At 48.9% G+C, this 23,138-nt stretch overlaps 1 protein-coding gene across 1 annotated transcript; it reads right to left on the reverse strand.

The window, feature by feature from the left end:
* LOC134343511 (ETS translocation variant 3-like) lies at positions 1 to 21,638 on the reverse strand. Its single transcript, XM_063042239.1, has 4 exons — positions 21,348 to 21,638; positions 7,267 to 7,501; positions 2,381 to 2,496; positions 1 to 1,198 (listed from the first exon to the last, which is right to left on the reverse strand). The coding sequence occupies exons 1-4, from the start codon at positions 21,397 to 21,399 to the stop codon at positions 552 to 554; spliced, it is 1,050 nt and encodes a 349-aa protein (XP_062898309.1). The 5' UTR covers positions 21,400 to 21,638; the 3' UTR covers positions 1 to 551.
* Positions 21,639 to 23,138: the final 1,500 nt, after the last annotated feature.

Consider the following 23,138-nt stretch of genomic DNA (forward strand, 5'->3'; position numbering starts at 1 on the left):
AAAATCTAATTTAATGTCTTATTAGTTTGAACAATAAATCTCTACAAAAAATATATACAAGAAGCACATTCCAGGGATATTGTGTTTCATAAAATTACATTTCAAATTCAGAAATAAGCTGGCAGGCACAAAATGGTATTTATAATTCAGAAACTAAACCTCTCACCGCCAAACACCAGGCAGCCTGAATCCCATCAAGAGGGAACAGGATTATCGCAGGTCCTCGCTTAGGGGGGGGAGGGGGGGCGGTGTCAAAGAGCAGAACGCACAGAATATTCACAGGAACTCTGCAGCTTTCTAAGCCAGGCACCACAGGCAAGGCTCACGGGAACTTTAACACAGACCCCAGGCACCTGGCCTTGTGATTTGGTGGGGAGGTGAGGGATTAGGGATGGAAGGGAGTTTACGGGAGACAGGGTTGACAGATCATGAGCAGCGGATTGAGCAGTGGAGGAAAGGGTTCGCGGCATTTGGTGGCGCGGCCAAAGTACTCGATCTGCAGCTCAGCTCCCGATCTCTCAAAGTCAGTCACAGGCCCAGATCATCTCTCGTCACCATCGGTCATGGGGGGGAGCCCAGTGGCCAGGGTGGGGAGAGTCATTTGGACCCGTTTCCTCCGCACGCTGCCTCTTGAAGCGCAGCTTAGGTGGCATGCAGGGTGAGGGCGAAGGAGAGCACTGCTTCCTGGGCTGGTCACTCGGGAGCAGATCCGCAGCAGGCACCAGGTCCACCGGCCGCTCCGTCCCTTCAGCCCTGCGGCCTGGCGGTGGAGGCTGAAGCTGGAATCCAGCCACGGGCTCTTCTGCCGGGGTGGGCCTTGCAGAGACCGGCCCCGGCGAGCCAGGCAGACAGCGAAGGTTGGGCTGAAAGGCGGGTACGACCTGCAGGCCACCCCGGAGGTAGAGGAAAGTCTCCTCAGGGCTGAAGGTGAAGTGATGGCCAACCGCCGGGGGCGAGATGGGCCCCTGCCGTGGGTGATGAGGGAGCGGAGAAAAGGGGCTGGCGGACTCTGGGCACAGCAGTGGAGACACGAAGGGATAGGTGGCGGCTGCCCCTGCTAGCTCCTCGGGTGTCCCTGCACTGCCATCAGACACTGAACCGCGGGTCGTTCGCGGAGCCCCCGGAGACAGGGGTACCAGTGTTCGGTGCAAGGGGTAGGCTGACGGTATGGGGGGAGCACTGCGAGGCATGATCGCACCTATGGAGAAGAGGGGGTGGTGGAGGAAGAAAAGACAAAGGAAATATTAGAAACGCACCGTCTGGTTCTGCAGAACTACAGAGCACCCAGAACCCACAAGCAGGTGAGATCCCACAACTCAGGCTTGCCCCCTACCACCCTCCCTCCAATCACAGCAGTTTCTCCCCTTCACTCTCAGCACCCTCCTCCACCACTCCCCTCTCAAAACCCCTCCTCCCACCTTCATCCCCTTCCACTCTCAATTCCACCCCTCCCTCCGTCACCTCTTCAATCTCAATGCACCTCCACTCTCCTTCCCACCTTCCACACATCTCCCTCTCTCCCCCTTGGCACCTTCCCTATCTCCCCACCCCTCCCTCGAATGTCATCCTACGTCTGTTCCTTCACTTCTTGCACCCCTCCCCCTCTAGCACCATCTTCATGACTCTCCTCCATCCCTCCTACACTTGCACCATTCCTGGTAACCCTCTCCCAAATCTTCCACTCTTGTCAACCCCTCTGCACCCCACTGCCTTTTTCCACTTCCCCCACCCGTACCTCGCACACTCCTCATGCCCACCTCTCTCCTCCAACCTACATCTCCTCCTTCCTGCTTCCTCTCACGTCTCCCCTTCATTCTCTGCGCACTCTTATTTATTTATTTGATACAGTGTGGAACAGGCCCTTCCAGCCCAACAAGCCTCCACTGCCCAGCAACCCACCTATTTAACCCAAACCTAATCACAGGACAAACTACAACCACCAATTAACCTACTAAAGGGTCTGCCATTGGCCTGTGGGAGGAAACTGGAGCATCCGGAGGAAACCCAGATGAATACTGGAAGGTACGCAGAAAGTTGCTTACAGCGGACTCCGGCACCCTGAGTTAACACAGAATGTTACCGTGACTCCCACAAACCATCAGCCCAACTTCCATTCTACTAGGGCATCTGCTTCCCCACAAACCATCAGCCCAACTTCCATTCCACTAGGGCATCTGCTTCCCCACAAACCATCAGCCCAACTTCCATTCCACTAGGGCATCTGCTTCCCCACAAACCATCAGCCCAACTTCCATTCCACTAGGGCATCTGCTTCCCCACAAACCATCAGCCCAACTTCCATTCCACTAGGGCATCTGCTTCCCCATAAACCTGAACCCAAACCACGAAACAGGATTTCAGCGGCCTTTACAGGACTCACCGCCATCTCGTAACCCTGCAAGGGTCTGGCTGACCATCACCAGGGTACTCAAGTTGAACTTGTAGGTAAACCTCTTGCCCTTGGTCTTGTTAAGGATCTGCTTGCCATAGTAATACCTGGTAGAGAGGGCATACCGGGAGTGAGCGAGAAGCAGAGACACAAAGAGAGGAGTGCCAAGATGAGAGTATGTAAAAGGACAGAGGGAGGGGTGGGGAGACAGAGGGGGAATGTCACAGAACAGCAAGAGAGGTGGGGGCAGCAAGGGAATGTTACAGAACAGACAGAGGTGGGGAAAGAGGGGGAATGTCATAGAAGAGACAGAGAGGTGGGGAGAAAGGGGGAATGTCACAGAACAGAGAGAGAGGTGGGGAGAAAGGGAGAATGTCACAGAACAGAGAGAGAGGTGGAGAGAGGGGGAATGTCACAGAACAGAGAGAGAGGTGGAGAGAGGGGGAATGTCACAGAACAGACAGAGGTGGGAGAGAGTGGGAATGTCACAGAACAGAGAGGGGAGGGGAGAGTGGGAATGTCACAGAACAGAGAGGGGAGGGGAGAGTGGGAATGTCACAGAACAGAGAGGTGGGGAGAGGGGGAATGTCACAGAACAGAGAGGTGGGGAGAGGGGGAATGTCACAGAACAGACAGAGGTGGGAGAGAGTGGGAATGTCACAGAACAGAGAGGTGGGGAGAGGGGGAATGTCACAGAACAGAGAGGTGGGGAGTGAGGGAATGTCACAGTACAAAGAGAGAAGTGGGGAGAGAGGGGGAATCTCACAAAACAGAGAGAGGGGTGGGGAGAGAGGGGGAATGTCACAAAACCGGGGGGGGGGGCAATGTCACAGAACAGTGGGGGGAAACTCCACAGAACGGGGGGGGGGGGAACTTCACACAACGGGGGGGGACTTCAAAGAACGGGGGGGGACTTCAAAGAACAAAGAGGGAACGTCACAGAACAAAGAGGGAACGTCACAGAACAAAGAGGGAACGTCACAGAACAAAGAGGGAACGTCACAGAACAAAGAGGGGAAACGACACAGATCAGAGAGGGGGAGAAGTCACAGAACGGGGGGGAGTCACAGAAAAGAGAGATGGGGGAAGGCACAGAACGGGGGGGAAAGGCACAGAACAGAGGGAGGGGGAAGGAACAGAACAGAGAAGGGGGGAATGTCACAGAACAGAAGGGAGGGACGTCACAGAACAGAAGGGAGGGACGTCACAGAACAGAAGGGAGGGACGTCACAGAACAGAAGGGGGGAATGTCACAGAACATAGGTTAGGAATGTCACAGACCGGGGGGGGGGGGAATCTCACAGAACAGGAGGGAGGGGGGTTCACAGAAAGGGGGGGGGAGTCACAGAACAGATGGCAGATGGGTGGGGAAGTCGCAGAACAGACGGAGGGGCGCAATGTCACAGAACAGACAGAGAGGCAGAACGTCACCGAACAGACAGGGGTGGGGAGAGAGGTGGAATATCACAGAACAGACGGAGGGCTGCAATCTCGCGGAACGGAGGGGGGGGGCGGAACGTCGCGGAACGGGGGGGCGGAACGTCGCAGAACGGAGGGGGGGCGGAACGTCGCAGAACGGAGGGGGGGGCGGAACGTCGCAGAACGGAGGGGGGGCGGAACGTCGCAGAACGGAGGGGGGGCGGAACGTCGCAGAACGGAGGGGGGGCGGAACGTCGCAGAACGGAGGGGGGGCGGAACGTCGCAGAACGGAGGGGGGGCGGAACGTCGCAGAACGGAGGGGGGGCGGAACGTCGCAGAACGGAGGGGGGGCGGAACGTCGCAGAACGGAGGGGGGGCGGAATGTCGCAGAACGGGGGGGGCGGAACATCGCGGAACGGAGGGGGGGATGTCGCGGAACGGGGGGGCGCAGGACGTCGCGGAACGGGGTGCGCAGAACGGAGGGGGGGGCGCAGGACGTCGCGGAACGGGGGGCGCAGAACGGAGGGGGGGCGGGACGTCTCAGAACTGGGGGACGTCACAGAACAGGTGGGGGGAACGTCAGAACGGGGGGGGAGAATGTCGCAGAACAGAGGAGGGGGGAATGTCGCAGAACAGAGGAGGGGGGAATGTCGCAGAACGGAGGAGGGGGAATGTCACACTACGGAGGAGGGCGAATGTCAGAACGGGAGGGGGAATGTCACAGAACAGGTGGGAGGAATGTCAGAACGGGGGGGGAATGTCACAGAACAGAGGAGGGGGAATGTCACAGAACGGGGGGGGGAATGTCACAGAACGGGGGGGGAATGTCACAGAACGGGGGGGGGAATGTCAGAACAGAGGAGGGGGAATGTCAGAACGGGGGAGGAATGTCAGAACGGGGGGGAATGTCAGAACGCGGGGGGGAATGTCAGAACGCGGGGGGAATGTCAGAACGCGGGGGGAATGTCAGAACGCGGGGGGAATGTCAGAACGCGGGGGGAATGTCAGAACGCGGGGGGAATGTCAGAACGCGGGGGGAATGTCAGAACGCGGGGGGAATGTCAGAACGCGGGGGGGAACGTCAGAACGGGGGGGAACGTCAGAACGGGGGGAACGTCAGAACGGGGGGGAACGTCAGAACGGGCGAAACGTCAGAACGGGGGAAACGTCAGAACGGGGGGGAGAATGTCGCAGAACAGAGGGGGGAATGTCGCAGAACAGAGGAGGGGGAATGTCGCAGAACAGAGGAGGGGGAATGTCGCAGAACAGAGGAGGGGGAATGTCGCAGAACAGAGGAGGGGGAATGTCACACTACGGAGGAGGGCGAATGTCAGAACGGGAGGGGGAATGTCACAGAACAGGTGGGGGGAATGTCAGAACGGGGGGGATGTCAGAACGGGGGGGGAATGTCAGAACGGGGGGGAATGTCAGAACGGGGGGGAATGTCAGAACGGGGGGGGAATGTCAGAACGGGGGGGGAATGTCAGAACGGGGGGGGAATGTCAGAACGGGGGGGGAATGTCAGAACGGGGGGGGGGAATGTCAGAACGGGGGGGGGGAATGTCAGAACGGGGGGGGGAATGTCAGAACGGGGGGGGAATGTCAGAACGGGGGGGGAATGTCAGAACGGGGGGGGAATGTCAGAACGGGGGGGGAATGTCAGAACGGGGGGGGAATGTCAGAACGGGGGGGGAATGTCAGAACGGGGGGGGAATGTCAGAACGGGGGGGGAATGTCAGAACGGGGGGGGAATGTCAGAACGGGGGGGGAATGTCAGAACGGGGGGGGAATGTCAGAACGGGGGGGGGAATGTCAGAACGGGGGGGGAATGTCAGAACGGGGGGGGAATGTCAGAACGGGGGGGAATGTCAGAACGGGGGGGAATGTCAGAACGGGGGGGAATGTCAGAACGGGGGGGAATGTCACAGGACAGGGGGGGTATGTCACAGGACAGGGGGGGGTATGTCACAGGACGGGGGGGGTATGTCACAGGACGGGGGGGTATGTCACAGGACAGGGGGGGTATGTCACAGGACGGGGGGGTGTCACAGGACGGGGGGGGTATGTCACAGGACGGGGGGGGTATGTCACAGGACGGGGGGGGTATGTCACAGGACGGGGGGGGGAATGTCACAGGACGGGGGGGGGAATGTCACAGGACGGGGGGGGGAATGTCACAGGACGGGGGGGGGAATGTCACAGGACAGAGAGGTGGGGAATGTCACAGGACAGAGAGGTGGGGAATGTCACAGGACAGAGAGGGGGGGAATGTCACAGGACAGAGAGGGGGGGAATGTCAGAGGACAGAGAGGGGGGGGAATGTCAGAGGACAGAGAGGGGGGGAATGTCAGAGGACAGAGAGGGGGGGAATGTCAGAGGACAGAGAGGGGGGGAATGTCAGAGGACAGAGAGGGGGGGAATGTCAGAGGACAGAGAGGGGGGGAATGTCAGAGGACAGAGAGGGGGGAATGTCAGAGGACAGAGAGGGGGGGAATGTCAGAGGACAGAGAGGGGGGGAATGTCAGAGGACAGAGAGGGGGGGAATGTCAGAGGACAGAGAGGGGGGAATGTCAGAGGACAGAGAGGGGGGGAATGTCACAGGACAGAGAGGGGGGGAATGTCACAGGACAGAGAGAGATGGGGAGAGTGGGAATGTCACAGAACAGGGGGGGGAATGTCACAGGACAGAGAGGGGGGGAATGTCACAGGACAGGGGGGGGAATGTCAGAGGACGGGGGGGAATGTCAGAGGACAGAGAGGGGGGGAATGTCACAGGACAGAGAGGGGGGGAATGTCACAGGACAGAGAGGGGGGGAATGTCACAGGACAGAGAGGGGGGGGGAATGTCACAGGACAGAGGGGGGGAATGTCAGAGGACAGAGAGGGGGGAATGTCAGAGGACAGAGGGGGGGGGAATGTCAGAGGACAGAGAGGGGGGGAATGTCAGAGGACAGAGAGGGGGGGAATGTCAGAGGACAGAGAGGGGGGGAATGTCAGAGGACAGAGAGGGGGGGAATGTCAGAGGACAGAGAGGGGGGGAATGTCAGAGGACAGAGAGGGGGGGAATGTCAGAGGACAGAGAGGGGGGGAATGTCAGAGGACAGAGGGGGGGGAATGTCACAGGACAGAGAGGGGGGGAATGTCACAGGACAGAGAGGGGGGGAATGTCACAGGACAGAGAGGGGGGGAATGTCACAGGACAGAGAGAGATGGGGAGAGTGGGAATGTCACAGAACAGAGAGGTGGGGAGAGAAGGGAAGTGGCACTAAACAGAGAGAGGGGTGTGAGAAATGGCGTGAGCAAGGATTCAGAGGGTACATAATCCTGTCTTGGCGTTTTGTGACGGCACAGTGTGAAGGGAGCATCGTTGGGACAGGTCTCGAGAGGGGCGGGGAGGGTGGGGGTGGTTCGATTCACTTTGATGGGATGGAGTTGAAGGGAGTTTCACCACGCCTAACCTCAGGGCCCTGCTGAGTTTATCATAGTTCATCTGGGGCTTGCACTTCCTCGCTCCCCACAGGCGAGCCACCTCATCGGGGTTCTTGATGACAAACTCCCCGAAATCGCCCTGCCAGGCAATCACCTCTCGGAACTCCTCCCTCCGCAGCAGGTCCAGGATGAAGTGCCAGAGCTGGACCTGCCGGCTCCCGGGGCTGGAGTCGGGTTTGTAGGCCCAGTCCGGGTAGGTCACACCTGCGGAAAGTAGGGGTTGGAAAGCACAGCGGTCAGCAGCATTAGGCCAAAGCTGGAAAATAGACCTGAGATATAGAACCAGGACATGCAGCTAGACAGAAGAACTGGGACATTAGCACAAGCTTGAAGTAGTCAACACGAGAAATAGACCTAAAATACATACGTAGAAAGCTCTCACACACACCTCTCACACTCTCCGTCGCTCTACGGCACACACTAACACATACCACACTCTTGCAGGAATCCCTTCTTTCTCACACACATGTGCTCTGTCTCACAAACGCACACGAGCAGATGTTCAGAAGACCTGCCATACAGAACAGAGACACTGTCAGCTTGTGAAATTGAGACATCAGCTAAAATACTTGGAATTGAAGTGGAAATACAGAGCCAGCCATCGAAGACCCAGGTGGTAAAGCAGGACCATCACATAGAAGACACGGACAGAGAGCAACACAGGTTTGAGCAAAGGCTCAGAAAATAGATAGTGTATAAATAGAAAATAAATGGAGTATCCATGCCAGACAAGATGTCAATCCAAGCTAGTCTCAGCCGCTTACATAAGACCACGAGCAAAGGAGCACAATTGGGTCATTTGGCCCATTGAATCTCTTGGCCTTTCAATCATGGCTGTTTCATATTGCCTCTCAACCCCATTCTCTTGTCATCTCCCTGTAACCTTTGATGTCCTGACTAATAAAGAACCTTCCAACTTCCACTTTTAATATACCCAGTGACTTGGCCACCACTGTTGTCAGTAGCAATGAATTCCACAGATTCACCACCTACTGGCTAAAGAAATTCATCCTCATCTCTTTTCTAAGGGGCATCCTTCTATTCTAAGGCTGTACCCTCTCGTGCTGGACTCACCCATATAGGAAACATCTTGTCCACATCTACTCTATCCAGCCCTTTCAATATTCGACAGGTTTCAATGACATCTCCCCTCATTCTTCCAAACTCCAGCGAGTATAGGCTCAGAGCCATCAAACACACCTCAAAAAAAAATAGAAACAACAGAGATCTATAGCACGTTACAGTCCCATCGGCCCACAATATTGTGCCAACAATATTTAACCTACTCTAGAAACTAACTGGAATTACCCTACCGCATAGCCCTCTATTTTTCTAAACTTCCTGTACCTCTATTATATCTGCTTCCACCACCTTTGCTAACAGTACATTCCACGCACCCACCACTTTCTGTGTAAAAAGACTTACCTCTGACATCCCCCTTGTACCTACTTCCAAGCACCTAAAACTATGCCCCCTCGTGTTAGTCATTTCAGCCCTGGGAAAAAGCCTCTGCCTATCCACATGATCAATGCCTCTCATCATCCTATACACTTCTATCAGGTCACCTGTCATCCTCTGTCACTCCAAGGAGAAATGGCCAAGTACACTCAACCTATTCTCATAAGGCACACTCTCCAATCCAGGCAATATCCTTGTAAATCTCCTCTGCACGCTCTCTATAGTATCCACATCCTTCCTGTAGTGAAGTGACCAGAACGCAACACAAGTGGGGTCTAACTAAGGTCTCATATAGCAGTAACGTTACCTCCCAGCTCTTGAACTCAATCCCACGATTGATGAATACTAACACACCATACACCTCCTTAACAAAACTGTCAACCTGTGCTACAGCTTTGAGTGCCCTATGGGCACGGACCCCAAGCTCTCGCTGTTTCTCCACACTGCCAAAGCAATAACCCTTTCACTTCTGGAACCATTCTGGTGATCTTCTCCAATGCCAGCACATACTTAGATATGGGGCCCAAAACTTTTTACAATATTCTAAATGTGACCAATGCCTTATAAAGGCACAAGATTCCATCCTTGCCGGTAGTCTAGTGCTCTTGAAATGAATGCTAACATTGCATTTACCTTCCTTACCACCAACACAACCTGCAAGCTAACCTTTAGGGAATCCTATAGAAGACTCTTTGAGCCTCTGATTTCTGAATTTTCTCCCCATTTAGAAAATAGTCCACACCTTCTACCAAAGTGATCATGCACTTCCCTGCTCTATACTCCATCTGCAACTTCATTGCCCATTTTCCTAATCTTGCCAAGTCCTCTGCAGACTCCCTGCTTTATCAACGCTATCTGCCACTATCCTATCAACACTATCCATTCTTTATGTCATCTGCAAAGCCATCAATTCATTGACATATAACATGAAAAGAAGTGGTCCCAACACCAACCCTGCAGAATACCACTGGTCACTGGCAGTCAGCCAGAAAATGCCCCATTTCATCCCACTCTTTGCCTCCTGTCAGTCAGCCAATCTTATAATCATGTTGCCATCATTCCCGTAATACCATGGGCTCTAATCTTGTTTAAGAGCCTCATATGTGGCATCTTGTCAAAAGCCTTCTGAAAATCCAATTAAGCAACATTCTCTTGACCCTCCTATGTCTATCTGCATATTATTTCCCAAAAAAATTCGAACAGATTTGTCAGGCAAGATTTCCCCTTAAGGAAACCATGCTGACTTTAGCCTATTTTATCATGAACTTCCAAGTACCCAGAAACATCCTCAATAATGGAATCCACCCTGCCAACCACTGAAGTCAGGCTAACTGGCCTATAATTTCTGAAAGAGAGTAGTGACCTGTTGGCTTCCAAACCTCCAGGGTAAAAAGGTCCAGCCACTCCTTATGACTCAAGTCCTAACAACATTCTCGAGAATCTCTTCTGCATCCCTTCTGACTTAATGATGTCCTTCATCTAGCTGAGCTACCAGAACTAGACACAATACTCCAAGTGCCTCGGCAAAGATTTGCAGTTGCCCAGAGTCAAGACGTTCCAGCTCAGAGTGGTCTTTGTGGAGGATACCCTGAGGTTAACCTGAAGTGTAAGTCAGTGGTAAGGAAGGCCAATGCAAGGTGAGCATTCATTTTCAGTGGACTAGGATGCACTACTGAGGTTTTATAAGGCACTGCATGAGTAAGTCTGTGCCCAAAACTGGGCCTGATGTGAACAAGGAGTCATGAAGCCTGAGAGGGAGATAGGCCTAGACCTGGGCCTGGGCCAGCATGGTAACTAAGGAGCAGCGATAGAAAGTTGGGTGGGCAGTCCGCACAGTAGCGTAGCTGTTAGCGGAACACTTTTAAAGCACCAGCAACCAGGATTCAATTCCTGCCGCTGTCTGTACATTCTCCCCGCAAAACAAATGCTCCTGTTTCTTCCCACACTCCAAAGACATACGATTTAGTAGTTGAATTGGTAAGACGCACGTTTTAGGAACAGCTTCTTCCCCTCCACCATCAGACTCCTGAATGGACAATGAACCCATGAACACTACCTCGCCTTTCTTTGGCGCTTTTAAATAAGCACTGAATTCCAGTTAATTTGGCCATTGATTAATCGGGGCAGCTGTTTATTTGGGGCAACTATTAAACAAAAACTGTGAGAAAATTGGCAGGATTCCCTTCATTTACGAGACAAAATGCTGCTTAATTGTTAGAGGAAACTGTTGCCAAACAGCTTCTAACTAGCATCAGTTGTGTGCATTTGTGTGGCCGTTAGAACCTACACCATGCGTAGAGTGAACAGATTTTAAACAGCATCAATTCCTTCTATTCAATCAGCAGTAAGACAATTCACAACTGTTTTGCTCAGTGCGATTTCAAGCATGCAGGCTTGCAGCTGCCAGAATCACCCAGGACTGAAAATGAAATTATTTCACTACTTCAACAAGTTAGGCATACAAAGAATCATTTTAAATGTTCCACTGAAAATGAAGATTTGGAGGACGCAATCATCGAAAAAATTGTATGAAGGCAGCCTATTATCTGCACACAGTGTCTACACCAATTTTGTTTCATTTAGTCAATGAAATGAACACGGCAGCACATAGTGGGTGAATTCCTGCATCAACAGCCATTGGGAACTAACACAGTTTTACAATACTGTCATTGTACTAATTTTTCTGCATTTCATTTACAAACCCCATTTCCAGAAAAGTTGGGATATTTTCCAAAATGCAATAAAAACAAAAATCTGTGATATGTTAATTCACGTGAACCTTTATTTAACTGACAAAAGTACAAAGAAAAGATTTTCAGTAGTTTTACTTACCAACTTAATTGTATTTTGTAAACATACACAAATTTAGAATTTGATGGCTGCAACACACTCAACAAAAAGTTGGGACAGACTTAAAATAAGATTGAAAAGTGCACAGAATATTCAAGTAACACCGATTTGGAAGACTCCACATTAAGCAGGCTAATTGGTAGCAGGTGAGGTATCATGACTGGGTATAAAAGTAGCATCCACCAAAGGCTCAGTCTTTGGGCAGAGAATCGGTGGGGTCGAGGGGAGTGTGGGCTGCTGCTGGAAGCTGGCTGTGTTTTGCTTGATGCGTGAGTGTGTTTTGGAACCTGTTGAGGGAAAGAGAGTGGGGAAGGAACGGAAATTGCTGGGAGGGGGTCGTGTGGGTCCGGTAATGGCGGACAAGATAAGAGGCGGGGTTGAGGGAAAGAAAGTGGAGAAGGAGAGGGATAGAGACTTGGGACCAGAGGTAGGCAGCTGGGGAGAGGTGGATTATTGTGAAGGGAGAAATAAAGGGAATGAGGAGGACGTGAGGGGTCGGATGAATAAAAACCAAGACAAAGGGAATAAAAGAATAAGAAATGATGGTGGAGAAAGCTCTGAAAGTGAGGAAGATGAACCAGCTCAGAGAGGAGGTGTTGTCATAATTAGGTTTAATGAGAAGGCTCAGGGACATATGAAGAAAATTAACCCGTTTGTGCTAACAACAACTCTGACAAATAAGATAGGGGAAATAGTATTTGCAAAAGTCCTTAATGATGGCAACTTATTGGTAAGATGTGCGAGTGAGGAACAACTTGAGAAAGCACTCGAGCTAAAAGAGATAGGAAAATGCAAGGTGGAATACACTGGGAGGGTGGGAGCACAAAACAGTGGTTGTAAAGGAGTGATCACGGGGATACCAATGAGTATAAATATGGAGGAGATCAAGAGGAATATCAAAGGAGGGAAAGTAATGAATGTTCAAAGACTGAAAACAACAAAGGAGGGAGTGAAAAAGGAAAGTGAATCAGTATTGATTGAATTTGAAGAAGAAAGAGTGCCAAGGAAGGTGTTCCTGGGTTTCATGAGTTACCCAGTAAGGGTGTATGTGCCAAAGCCATTGAGGTGCTATAATTGTCAAAGGTTTGGACACGTGGCTAAAAACTGTAAAAGGCAGAGGAGATGTGCTAGATGTGGGGGTGATCATGAATATGGAAAGTGCGGAACAGGAGTTCAACCAAAATGCTGCAATTGTGGAGGAGCTCATAATGTTGCATATAATGGGTGTGGGGTTGTGAGACGGGAGACTAAAATTCAAGAAATAAGAGTGAAAAGAAAGATCACTTATGCAGAAGCTGTAAGAATGTCAAGAGAACAGAATAATGCTCCTAATGAACAGGGAGCAATAGGGATACGAGAGATGCAACAAAGTGACAAAATTCAGCTGGTGGTAAAAGCAGCAGTAAACCATTTAGGGTTAGTAGGACTGACATGGGAGGAAGTGAGGATGAACCTCAGTAATCAGTCAAGCCAGGAAGTGTCATGTGTTGGTTAATACTAATTATGGTGATTCTTTTACAATGGAATGCAAGGAGCTTACTGGCCAATAGCCAGGAATTCAAGCACTTTATTAAAGAAATGGTTGTAAAACCGGATGTAGTGTGTATTCAGGAAACTTGGTTGAAACCAACTTTAGACTTTGTGGTATATGGGTATACAATGATAAGGAAAGATAGAAATCTAGGGGGAGGAGGGGGTTGTGCTATGTTAATCAAGCAAGGTATACCATATAGAGTACTGGAGAAAGGAGATGATCAGGAATACATAGTGGTGGAAATGTGGGAGAGAGGGGAGGGAGTGGTTATAATTAACTACTACAATCCATGTAAAAGATTGGATTTGGACAGCCTATTAAAGATACAAGGACAAAACAGACAAAGTAGTGTGGTGTGCAGATTTCAATGCTCATAGCACAATATGGGGGGATCAGATTACAGATCCAAATGGAAAGGTAATTGAAGATTTGATGGAAGAAAGGGATTTGGTGTGTATGAATGATGGTAGCGGCACAAGGATAGATATAACAACAGGAACTGAGTCAGTGTTAGATATTACGTTAGTGTCTAATACCTTGGCTGGCATTAGTAACTGGGGAGTTTGGACTGCTTCAACAGTAGGCAGTGATCACTACCCAGTTTTGTGTTCAGTGGGTAAAAGAGTTGAAGTAAGACCAGGTGGCGGAACCCCAAAGTGGGTGTTTGAAAAAGCTGATTGGGCTAAGTTCCAGAAGTTGAGTGAAGAAGGGTTGACAAAGATTGATATTTCTGGAAATGTAGATGAATTAAACAGTCAGGTGACTTCAGCAATTATCATGGCAGCAGAAGGGTCTATACCTAGGAGTAAAAATAGGATGAATAGAAAACTGGTACCATGGTGGACAGAGGAATGTTGTCAGGCTGTAAAAAACAGAAATAGAGCATTCAGGCTAGTTAAAAGAACCCATAATATGCAGCATTTGGTTCAATATAAGAAAGCACAGGCAGTGGTGAGAAGAACTATACGTCAAGCTAAAAGGGCAAGTTGGAGGAGTTTTTGCGACAAGGTAGGAAGAACAACACCTGTGGGAGAGATATGGGGAATGATTAAGAGGATGGGAGGAGATAGAAGGGAATGGGAATATCCAGTAATGATATCTGATGAGGAAACTGCAGTCTCCAGTAGGGATAAGGCTGAGGTCATGGCCAAGTCATTTGTACTGATACACAGTTCAGAAAATTTGTCTGAAGAAGGGAGAAGAAGGAGGGAAAGAATAATGAGCCAACACCCAGGTGTGTTAAGCAGGAGGGAAGGAACAGATGATATAATTGATGATCTATTTACATTAGCAGAAATGGTGAGAGCAATAAAGAGATCGAGACCAACCTCCCCAGGGAAAGATCTGATATGCTCTGTGATGCTAAAAAATTTAGGAGAAGGAGCGCTCTTGAAGTTGCTGCATTTTTATAACAGAGTGTGGGAGGAGGGAAGATTACCAAGTGCATGGAAAGAAGCAGTAGTAATTCCAATGAGGAAGCCTGGCAAGGATCTGTCAAAACCCACTAGCTACAGACCAATTGCATTAACATCAAGTATATGTAAGATAATGGAAAGGATGATACAGAAAGGTTATCATATGAGCTTGAGAAAAGGGGAATGCTGGCAAGTTATCAGAGTGGTTTTAGAAAGGGAAGGAATTCCATGGACTCAGTGATTATGTTAGAGACTGAAATAAGGAAGGCCCAGGCAAATAGAGAGTCAGTAGTGGCAGTGTTCTTTGACATTGAAAAAGCCTATGATATGATGTGGAAGGAAGGATTATTAATTAAACTGCACAAGATGGGGGTTGGTGGGAGAGTTTTTAATTGGATTAAAGATTTTTTGTTTGGTAGAAAAATTCAAGTTCGGATTGGATCAGAATTATCAAAACAGTACATAGTGGAAAATGGCACACCTCAAGGTAGTGTGATTAGCCCATTACTTTTCATGATTATGATCAATGATGTCTTCACAAAGGTACCAGTGGATATAGGTAGGTCACTGTTTGCGGATGATGGGGCCTTGTGGAAAAGAGGCAGGAACATGGACTATATAATCAGGAAACTACAAGAAGCAATTGATGAAGTGATGGAGTGGGGTTATGATTGGGGATGTAGATTTTCAGTAGATAAAACTCAAACTGTATTTTTTACCAGGAAAAGGGTTGAGGTAGGGAAGAAGTTAAGGATGTATGGGGTTGAATTAGAAAGGGTTGCATCATTTAAATTTCTGGGAGTTATATTTGATTCACGATTAACATGGGCAGACCATATCAGGAAAGTTGAGGAGAAATGTAAAAAAGTAATAAATGTGATGAGATGTTTGACTGGTAGGGAATGGGGAGCAAGTTGTTCAGCTTTGAAGAGAGTGTATGTGGCTTTAGTAAGATCTGTATTGGATTATGGAAATATAGTATATGGATCAGCAGCTAGGTCTCTTATAAGGAAACTGGATGTGATTCAGGTTCAGGCCTTGAGAGTGTGCAGTGGGGCTTTTAAAACGTCACCAGTGTCAGCCCTACAGGTAGAAATGGGAATAATGCCTTTGGAACTAAGCAGGATGCAACTGATGGCAAACTACTGGGCTAACTTGCAGGAACACAATGATTCTCACCCTGCAAAAGGAGTGTTGCAGGAGTGCTGGGAAAATGGGAGGTTTCAGAGGGATACCTTTAGTCGGGTAGGGAATGATATCGCAAAAGAATGTGGAGTGTTTGATCTGAGGATAAGTCCTTCAGTAGTTTATCCGGTTGTAGCTCCATGGAAGCTTGTATGGCCTGACATAGACTGGCATTTGTTAGAGGTAAAAAGGAAAGAAAGATATAAAACAGATTTGGTAAATGCATTTAACTGTCATGTGATGGAAAAGTATAGTGATTATACTCACATTTATACAGATGGTGCGAAGGAACCTGAAACAGGAGTGACAGGGTTTGGGGTGGTAATACCAGCAAAAGAAATTGGATTCAGCAGAAGAACATCTAATAAGTTAGGGGTGTTTACAGTGGAGATGCTGGCAGTGTTGGTTGCGTTGCAATGGGTGCAGAAAGCCAGACCATCCAAAGCATTGATATGTTCAGATTCATCCCCAGTTCTAGCAAGTTTAAGGTCTTTTCACACAAACAGTCGGCAAGATGTACTTTATGAAGTCCTTCAGTTAGTTACAAGAATTGCAAATCAGGGAGGTCAGGTAAAATTTCTATGGGTTCCAGCACATGTAGGGGTGAAGGGGAATGAGAGGGTGGATGAGTTGGCAAAGAGGGTGTTAAAGAAAGAAAATGTGGAAATGCACATTAGTATCAGTAAAGCAGAGGTTAAGTGTGTAATCTGGGAAAAAGTCAACCGAATGTGGCAAGAAAGATGGGACAGGGAGGGGAAAGGGAGGCATTTATATCAAATACAAAAGAGTATTGCAGTTACTAGGGTAGGTAATGGAAACAGAAGAGAGGAAATTGTGTGGACCAGGTTAAGGCTGGGGCACTGTGCATTAAACAAAATATTGAAAATGATAGGGAAACACCAGACAGGATTGTGTGAGGAATGTCAGGAAGAGGAGTCAGTAGAACATGTAGTTCTGAGTTGCAGGAAGTATGGGATACAGAGAGAGATGATGAGAAATAAATTAAGGGAGTTGGGGATGCAGGAATTCACATTAAAAGGGTTGCTGGGCATGGGTGAGAGAGCACAAGTCCAGGTATTTTTAGCGTTTTTAAGGGGTACAGGGGTTTTTTATAGAATATGACGAATAAACAGGAATAGGATACTAGGATGGTCAAAGATGGGAGGGTGAAGTGTAGGTGTGTGTGTGAAGGGATTTAGAATGTATGTCTAGTGCACATTCTGGAGCAGAGGGTGGCGGTAATGCACCATTAAGCTGGATGCCAACCGCCGTAAAACAAGATACAGACAGACAGGCTCAGTCTTTGCAAGCAAGGATGGGTCATGGCTCACCCCTTTGTGCCAAAATTCACGAGAAAATTGTTGGTCAGTTCAAAAGAAACATTTCTCAATGCAAGATTGCAGAGAATTTAGGTCTTTCAACACTTACAGTACATAAAGATTCAGAGAATTCAGAGACATCTCAGTGCATAAAGGGCAAGGTCGGAAACCACTGTTGAATGTGCGTGATCTTCGAGCCTTCAGGCGGCACTGCCGAAGAAACCGTCATGCTACTGTGACAGTTATAGCCACCTGGGCTCGGGAGTACTTCGGAAAACCATTGTCACTCAACACAGTCCGTCGCTGCATCCAGAAATGCAACTTGAAACTGTATTACGCAAGGAGAAAGCCATACATCAACTCTATGCAGAAACGCCGGCAAGTTCTCTGGGCCCGAGCTCATCTCAAATGGACCGAAAGACTGTGGAACCGTGTGCTGTGGTCAGATGAGTCCACATTTCAGCTAGTTTTTGGAAAAAACGGGCGTCCAGTTTTCCGTGCCAAAGATGAAAACGACCATCCAGATTGTTATCAGCGAAAGGTGCAAAAGCCAGCATCTGTGATGGTATGGGGGTGCATCAGTGCCCACAGCATGGGTGAGTTGCATGTATGTGAAGGTACCATTGACTCTGAGGCGTATATTAGGATTTTAGAGAGACATATGTTGCCATCAAGGCGACGTCTCTTCCCAGGACGTCCATGCTTATTTCAGCAGGACAATGCCAGACCACATTCTGCACGGGCTACAACAGCGTGGCTTTGTAGACACAGAGTGCATGTGCTTGACTGGCCTGCTGCCAGTCCAGATCTATCTCCTATTGAAAATGTATGGCGCATCATGAAGAGAATCAGACAACGGAGACCATGGACTGCTGTGCAGCTGAAGTCTTATACCAAGCAAGAAGGGACAAAATTTCCAATTGCAAATCTACTACAATTAGTATCCTCAGTTCCAAAACGATTAAAAAGTGTTATTAAAAGGAAAGGTGATGTAACACAATGGTAAACATGCCTCTGTCCCAACTTTTGTTGAGTGTGTTGCAGCCAAATTCTAAATTTGTGTATGTTTACAAAATACAATTAAGTTGGTCAGTAAAACGATTCAACATCTTTTCTTTGTACTTTTGTCAGTTAAATAAAGGTTCGCATGAATTAACATATCACAGATTTTTGTTTTATTGCATTTTGGAAAATATCCCAACTTCTCTGGAAATGGGGTTTGTAAATACACAATTTGTTATTCAATTGAGTGGTGGTTTGCCTTATTATACGTTTCTAACTAGTTCCATGAAACTAATTGGGCTAGTGATTAGTTCAGCCAAAATGTTCTCATCCCAATGTGTCCTGATTAACTGGAATCCGCTGTATGTAATTCTTTTTGAAATTTATTTTTTTTTAGGTATTGTAAAAAATTTCATTCATCTGCTTGTAACTTGTATGGGAGTCTGACTCTGTTTCTGACATGGGTGTGATTGAATGGCATGAGCTCGCTGGGCCAGACGGGCCCGTGTTATGCTGCATCTCTGAATGAAAATAAATAAAAATTGAAAATCAAATATGGAAGAATCGGGTAGAACAAGTGAAACTGGGACACAGGCATGAACTCCTGATATTGACGGGCTAGGCCTGAAAAGCAGGTGAAAATGCTGCAGAGAGTGAGACCGATCACAGCACACGGGAAGGGATATGCAAGGAATCCGAAGGAAAACCTTGACAGAGAAAGAGGTTGGAGAAAAAGGAACGCAATGTGAAAGTGAAGCCAAAAACAAAGCAAGAAAGGGAAAGAGATTTAACAGCTGACCTCAGAGAAGAAAGGACAAAATCAGGCTACATATCACAGACCTGTCATGAAATTTTTTGCAGCAGTACATTGCAACACATAGTAATAAAGGCCAAAAAGCACAGTATGAATGTAACAGAACAAGAGGGGAAATACTAAAGTCACGTTCAATGTCCATTCAGAAATCTGATGGCAGAGGGGGAGCTGTTCCTGACTCATTGTAAACATGAGGAATTCTGCAGATGCTGGAAATTCAAGCAACACACATCAAAGTTGCTGGTGAACGCAGCAGGCCAGGCAGCATCTCTAGGAAGAGGTACAGTCGACGTTTCAGGCCGAGATCCTTCGTCAGCACTAACTGAAGGAAGAGATAGTAAGAGATTTGAAAGTGGGAGGGGGAGGGGAGATCCAAATGATAGGAGAAGACAGAAGGGGGAGGGATGGAGCCAAGAGCTGGACAGGTGATAGGCAAAAGGGATATGAGAGGATCATGGGACAGGAGGTCCGGGAAGAAAGACAAGGGGGGGGGACCCAGAGGATGGGCAAGAGGTATAGTCAGAGGGACAGAGGGAGAAAAAGGAGAGTGAGAGAAAGAATGTGTGCATAAAAATGAGTAACAGATGGGGTACGAGGGGGAGGTGGGGCATTAGCAGAAGTTAGAGAAGTCAATGTTCATGCCATCAGGTTGGAGGCTACCTAGACGGAATATAAGGTGTTGTTCCTCCAACCTGAGTGTGGCTTCATCTTTACAGTAGAGGAGGCCGTGGATAGACATGTCAGAATGGGAATGGGATGTGGAATTAAAATGTGTGGCCACTGGGAGATCCTGCTTTCTCTGGCGGATAGAGCGTAGGTGTTCAGCAAAACAATCTCCCAGTCTGCGTCGGGTCTCACCAATATACAGAAGGCCACATCAGGAGCACCGGATGCAGTATATCACCCCAGCCGACTCACAGGTGAAGTGTCGCCTCACCTGGAAGGACTGTCTGGGGCCCTGAATGGTGGTAAGGGAGGAAGTGTAAGGGCATGTATAGCACTTGTTCCACTTACAAGGATAAGTGCCAGGAGGGAGATCAGTGGGGAGGGATGTGGGGGACGAATGGACAAGGGAGTCGCGTAGGGAGCGAACCCTGCGTAAAGTGGGGGTGGGGGTGAGGGAAAGATGTGCTTAGTGGTGGGATCCCGTTGGATGTGGCGGAAGTTACGGAGAATATGTTGGACCCGGAAGCTGGTGGTGTGGTAGGTGAGGGCCAACGGAATCCTATTCCTAGTGGGGTGGCGGGAGGATGGAGTGAGAGCAGATGTGCGTGAAATGGGGGAGATGCGTTTGAGAGCAGAGTTGATGGTGGAGGAAGGGACATTTAAAAAAGGACATCTCCCTCATCCTGGAATGAAAAGCCTCATCCTGAGAGCGGATGCGGCGGAGACGGAGGAATTGCGAGAAGGGGATGGCGTTTTTGCAAGAGACAGGGTGAGAAGAGGAATAGTCCAGATAGCCGTGAGAGTCAGTAGGCTTATAGTAGACATCACTAGATAAGCTGTCTCCAGAGACAGACTCATTGAGTGTGTTTTTTCAGGGTCTTGTACCTCCTCCCTGATGGTAGCAATGAGAAGAGGGCACGTCCTGGGTGGACGCTGCCTTCTTGAGGCATCCCCTTTTGAACTAAAAACAGCACAATATTGTGCTAAAAAGTTAAAACAACCCAAACAATAATCTCTCCTACCTATACAATGTCCATATCCCTCCAGCGTACTCACATTCATATGCCTATCCAAATATATTTTTTAAAAGACTCTAATGTGTTTGTCTCTACAGCAGGCAGCACCTTCCAAACATCCACGACTCTCTGAGTATGAAACCTACCCCTCAGATCCCCTTTGAAGCTTCCCCCTCTCACCTTCAATGCATGCCCCCTGGTATTAGACATTCCTACAATGGGAAACAGATACTCTCTGTCTACTCTATCTATGCCTCTCATAAACTATAAACCTCTATCAGATCTCTCCTTAGCCTCCCTGCTCCAGAGACAAAAAACCTAAGTTTGACCAGCCTCTCACTATTGCACATGCCCTCTAAACTGGGCAGCATCCTGGTAAACCTCTTCTGTAGCCTCTCCAAAGCCTCAACATTCCCCCTAGAGGGCCGACCAGAAATGTGTGCAGTACTCCAAATGTGGCCTAAACAAAGCATTATAAAGTTGCAATAAAACCTCTTGACTTTTGAACTAAATGCCTCGACTAATAAATACAAGCCTTCTTAACCCCCGCGTCACAGGGGCCAGAGTGGTGGGAGCAACGTGCTACACAGGTGGTGGCAAGAAGGGAGCACCGGGCTACAGAGTGAGGCAGTAAGGAGGGGTATACACACAACCGGGGTTTGAGGAGGGAGTGTCGCGCTGGGAGGGAGGTAGCAAGGAGGGAGCCCTGCACCACACGGGTCGTTGAGGAGGGAGCGCTCCCCTTTTGCTAGTTTCCAACCCGACAACCTGCAGAACCCGCGCTCCCTCACCTCTTCCTCCATCTTCCTCCTCGTCCTCTTCCTTTACGCCGCCAATCTTCATGGCCAGCCCAGGGCCTGGCTTTCTGGCCTTTGGTCCCGAGGGTTCGAGTCCTCCTTCCTCCACTTAAAACAGCAAATGTTAAAAAAACTACAACATATGCTTTATTTTAGTCAGCACACAATATTGGGCGGTGGGATTGGTGCCGTTAAGAGCGGGGGTGCCTGCCACCCGCCCCCCCATCCTGTCCTCCTCAACAGATGTCACCCCGCCACCGAGCTCCGCGAGAACCGGAAGTCTGCTGCAACACCGGAAGTGCTGAGTGAACGGGGCCGATCTGCCATCGCGTTGCCTCCCCGAACCTTCAGCTTCTACGCATGCGTGCTGGTGATACCCAGTCAATTCTGAACCAAAGTTAAAAAACATTTTATCTTTGATTTTGATTCATTTTGAAAACAGTTTTACTTTATCTGTAACATTTTAATGAAATCAAGAATTTTGTGTAATTTTTTCTCTTATTTGACCCTCACCAAAATGGGGACCCACACACTGACATAATTGTGAAGGGCAACACACACAAAATGCTGGAAAACTGAGCAGGCCAGGCAGCATCTATGGAAAGAATACAGTCGACGATTAGGGCCGAAGCCCTTCGGCAGGACCGTGAAATGACGATGTTCCCACCCAGTCTACACAATACGCTTGCACAGCTTTTCACTTCTCAAAAGGGACTGCAACCAATTGTGTATTTTACAGGAACCTGGACCAATGCCCTCTGTCTGTCTGCATGTTCTAGACTTACACAGGCAATGTTCCTTCTCAGGTGCGTTCATTTGCTACCAGCACACAAAGATTGTCGCCCTCTACCTCACTGGCATGTTAAGTATATTTCATGGTTGCACAAAATCACATTTCCTTTTCTAGTTTCTGATGTGGCTGGTGTTGACAACGTGAAATTTGCAATGATTTGTATGCAGATTTTACAAGTGGGTTATTTATACTATTGTTATTGAAGGGATTATTGATTCCAGGGCCAAGAATGAGTCAAGATGGCACCTGTGCACAGCGTTCCTTCGCTGGGCATCTTCATGACACCAGATATGTTTTTTGCTTTTGTTTTTTGCCCTGAATGTGACTCTGGAACTCTTGAAGCCCATGATTTGCTGTTTGGAGATCATGTGGGTATTCCAGTGCTCTGCAGACTCTGAGAGAATCCAGGAGGCAGAGAGAGCATGCACAAAGGTTATGGCAGGCAGGCTGCGAGCAGTTGTCCGACTCCATGTTCCCAACTCAAGCAATGAGGGAAGTGAAAAATATCAAGGCAAATGCAGAAGGTGAGCGCCAGCTCCCTGCCTAAGGATCACTGGTTATGGAGAGCGAGACTGACTTCGGATTGCTATTGGGATCGCTATGATACACAGAGGGGAGACCTCCTTTTTATCCCTGGTGAGATCGCTCTATACGGACAGGGAGTCTGCCTTTTTATTATCAGAGGGATCGCTCTGTTATGGACGAGAGAGACTGCCTTTTTATCCCTGCTGAGATAGCTCTGCTACGGACAAGGGAGACTGCGTTTTTATCCCTGGAGAATCACTCTTCTACGGACAAGGGAAACTGGATTTTTATACCTGGTGAGATCACTCTGCCAGAGAGGGAGACTGCCTTTTTATCCCAAGTGAGATCGCTGTGCGAGAGGGGAGAGTGCCCTTTTATCCCTGGTGAAATCTCCCTGCAATGGACAGGGGAGACTTTTTATCCATGGTGAGATCACTCTACTATGGATAGGGGGGATTGCCTTTTTG

This window comes from Mobula hypostoma, chromosome 3, assembly GCF_963921235.1.
Source record: "Mobula hypostoma chromosome 3, sMobHyp1.1, whole genome shotgun sequence".
Lineage (NCBI taxonomy): Eukaryota > Metazoa > Chordata > Chondrichthyes > Myliobatiformes > Myliobatidae > Mobula > Mobula hypostoma.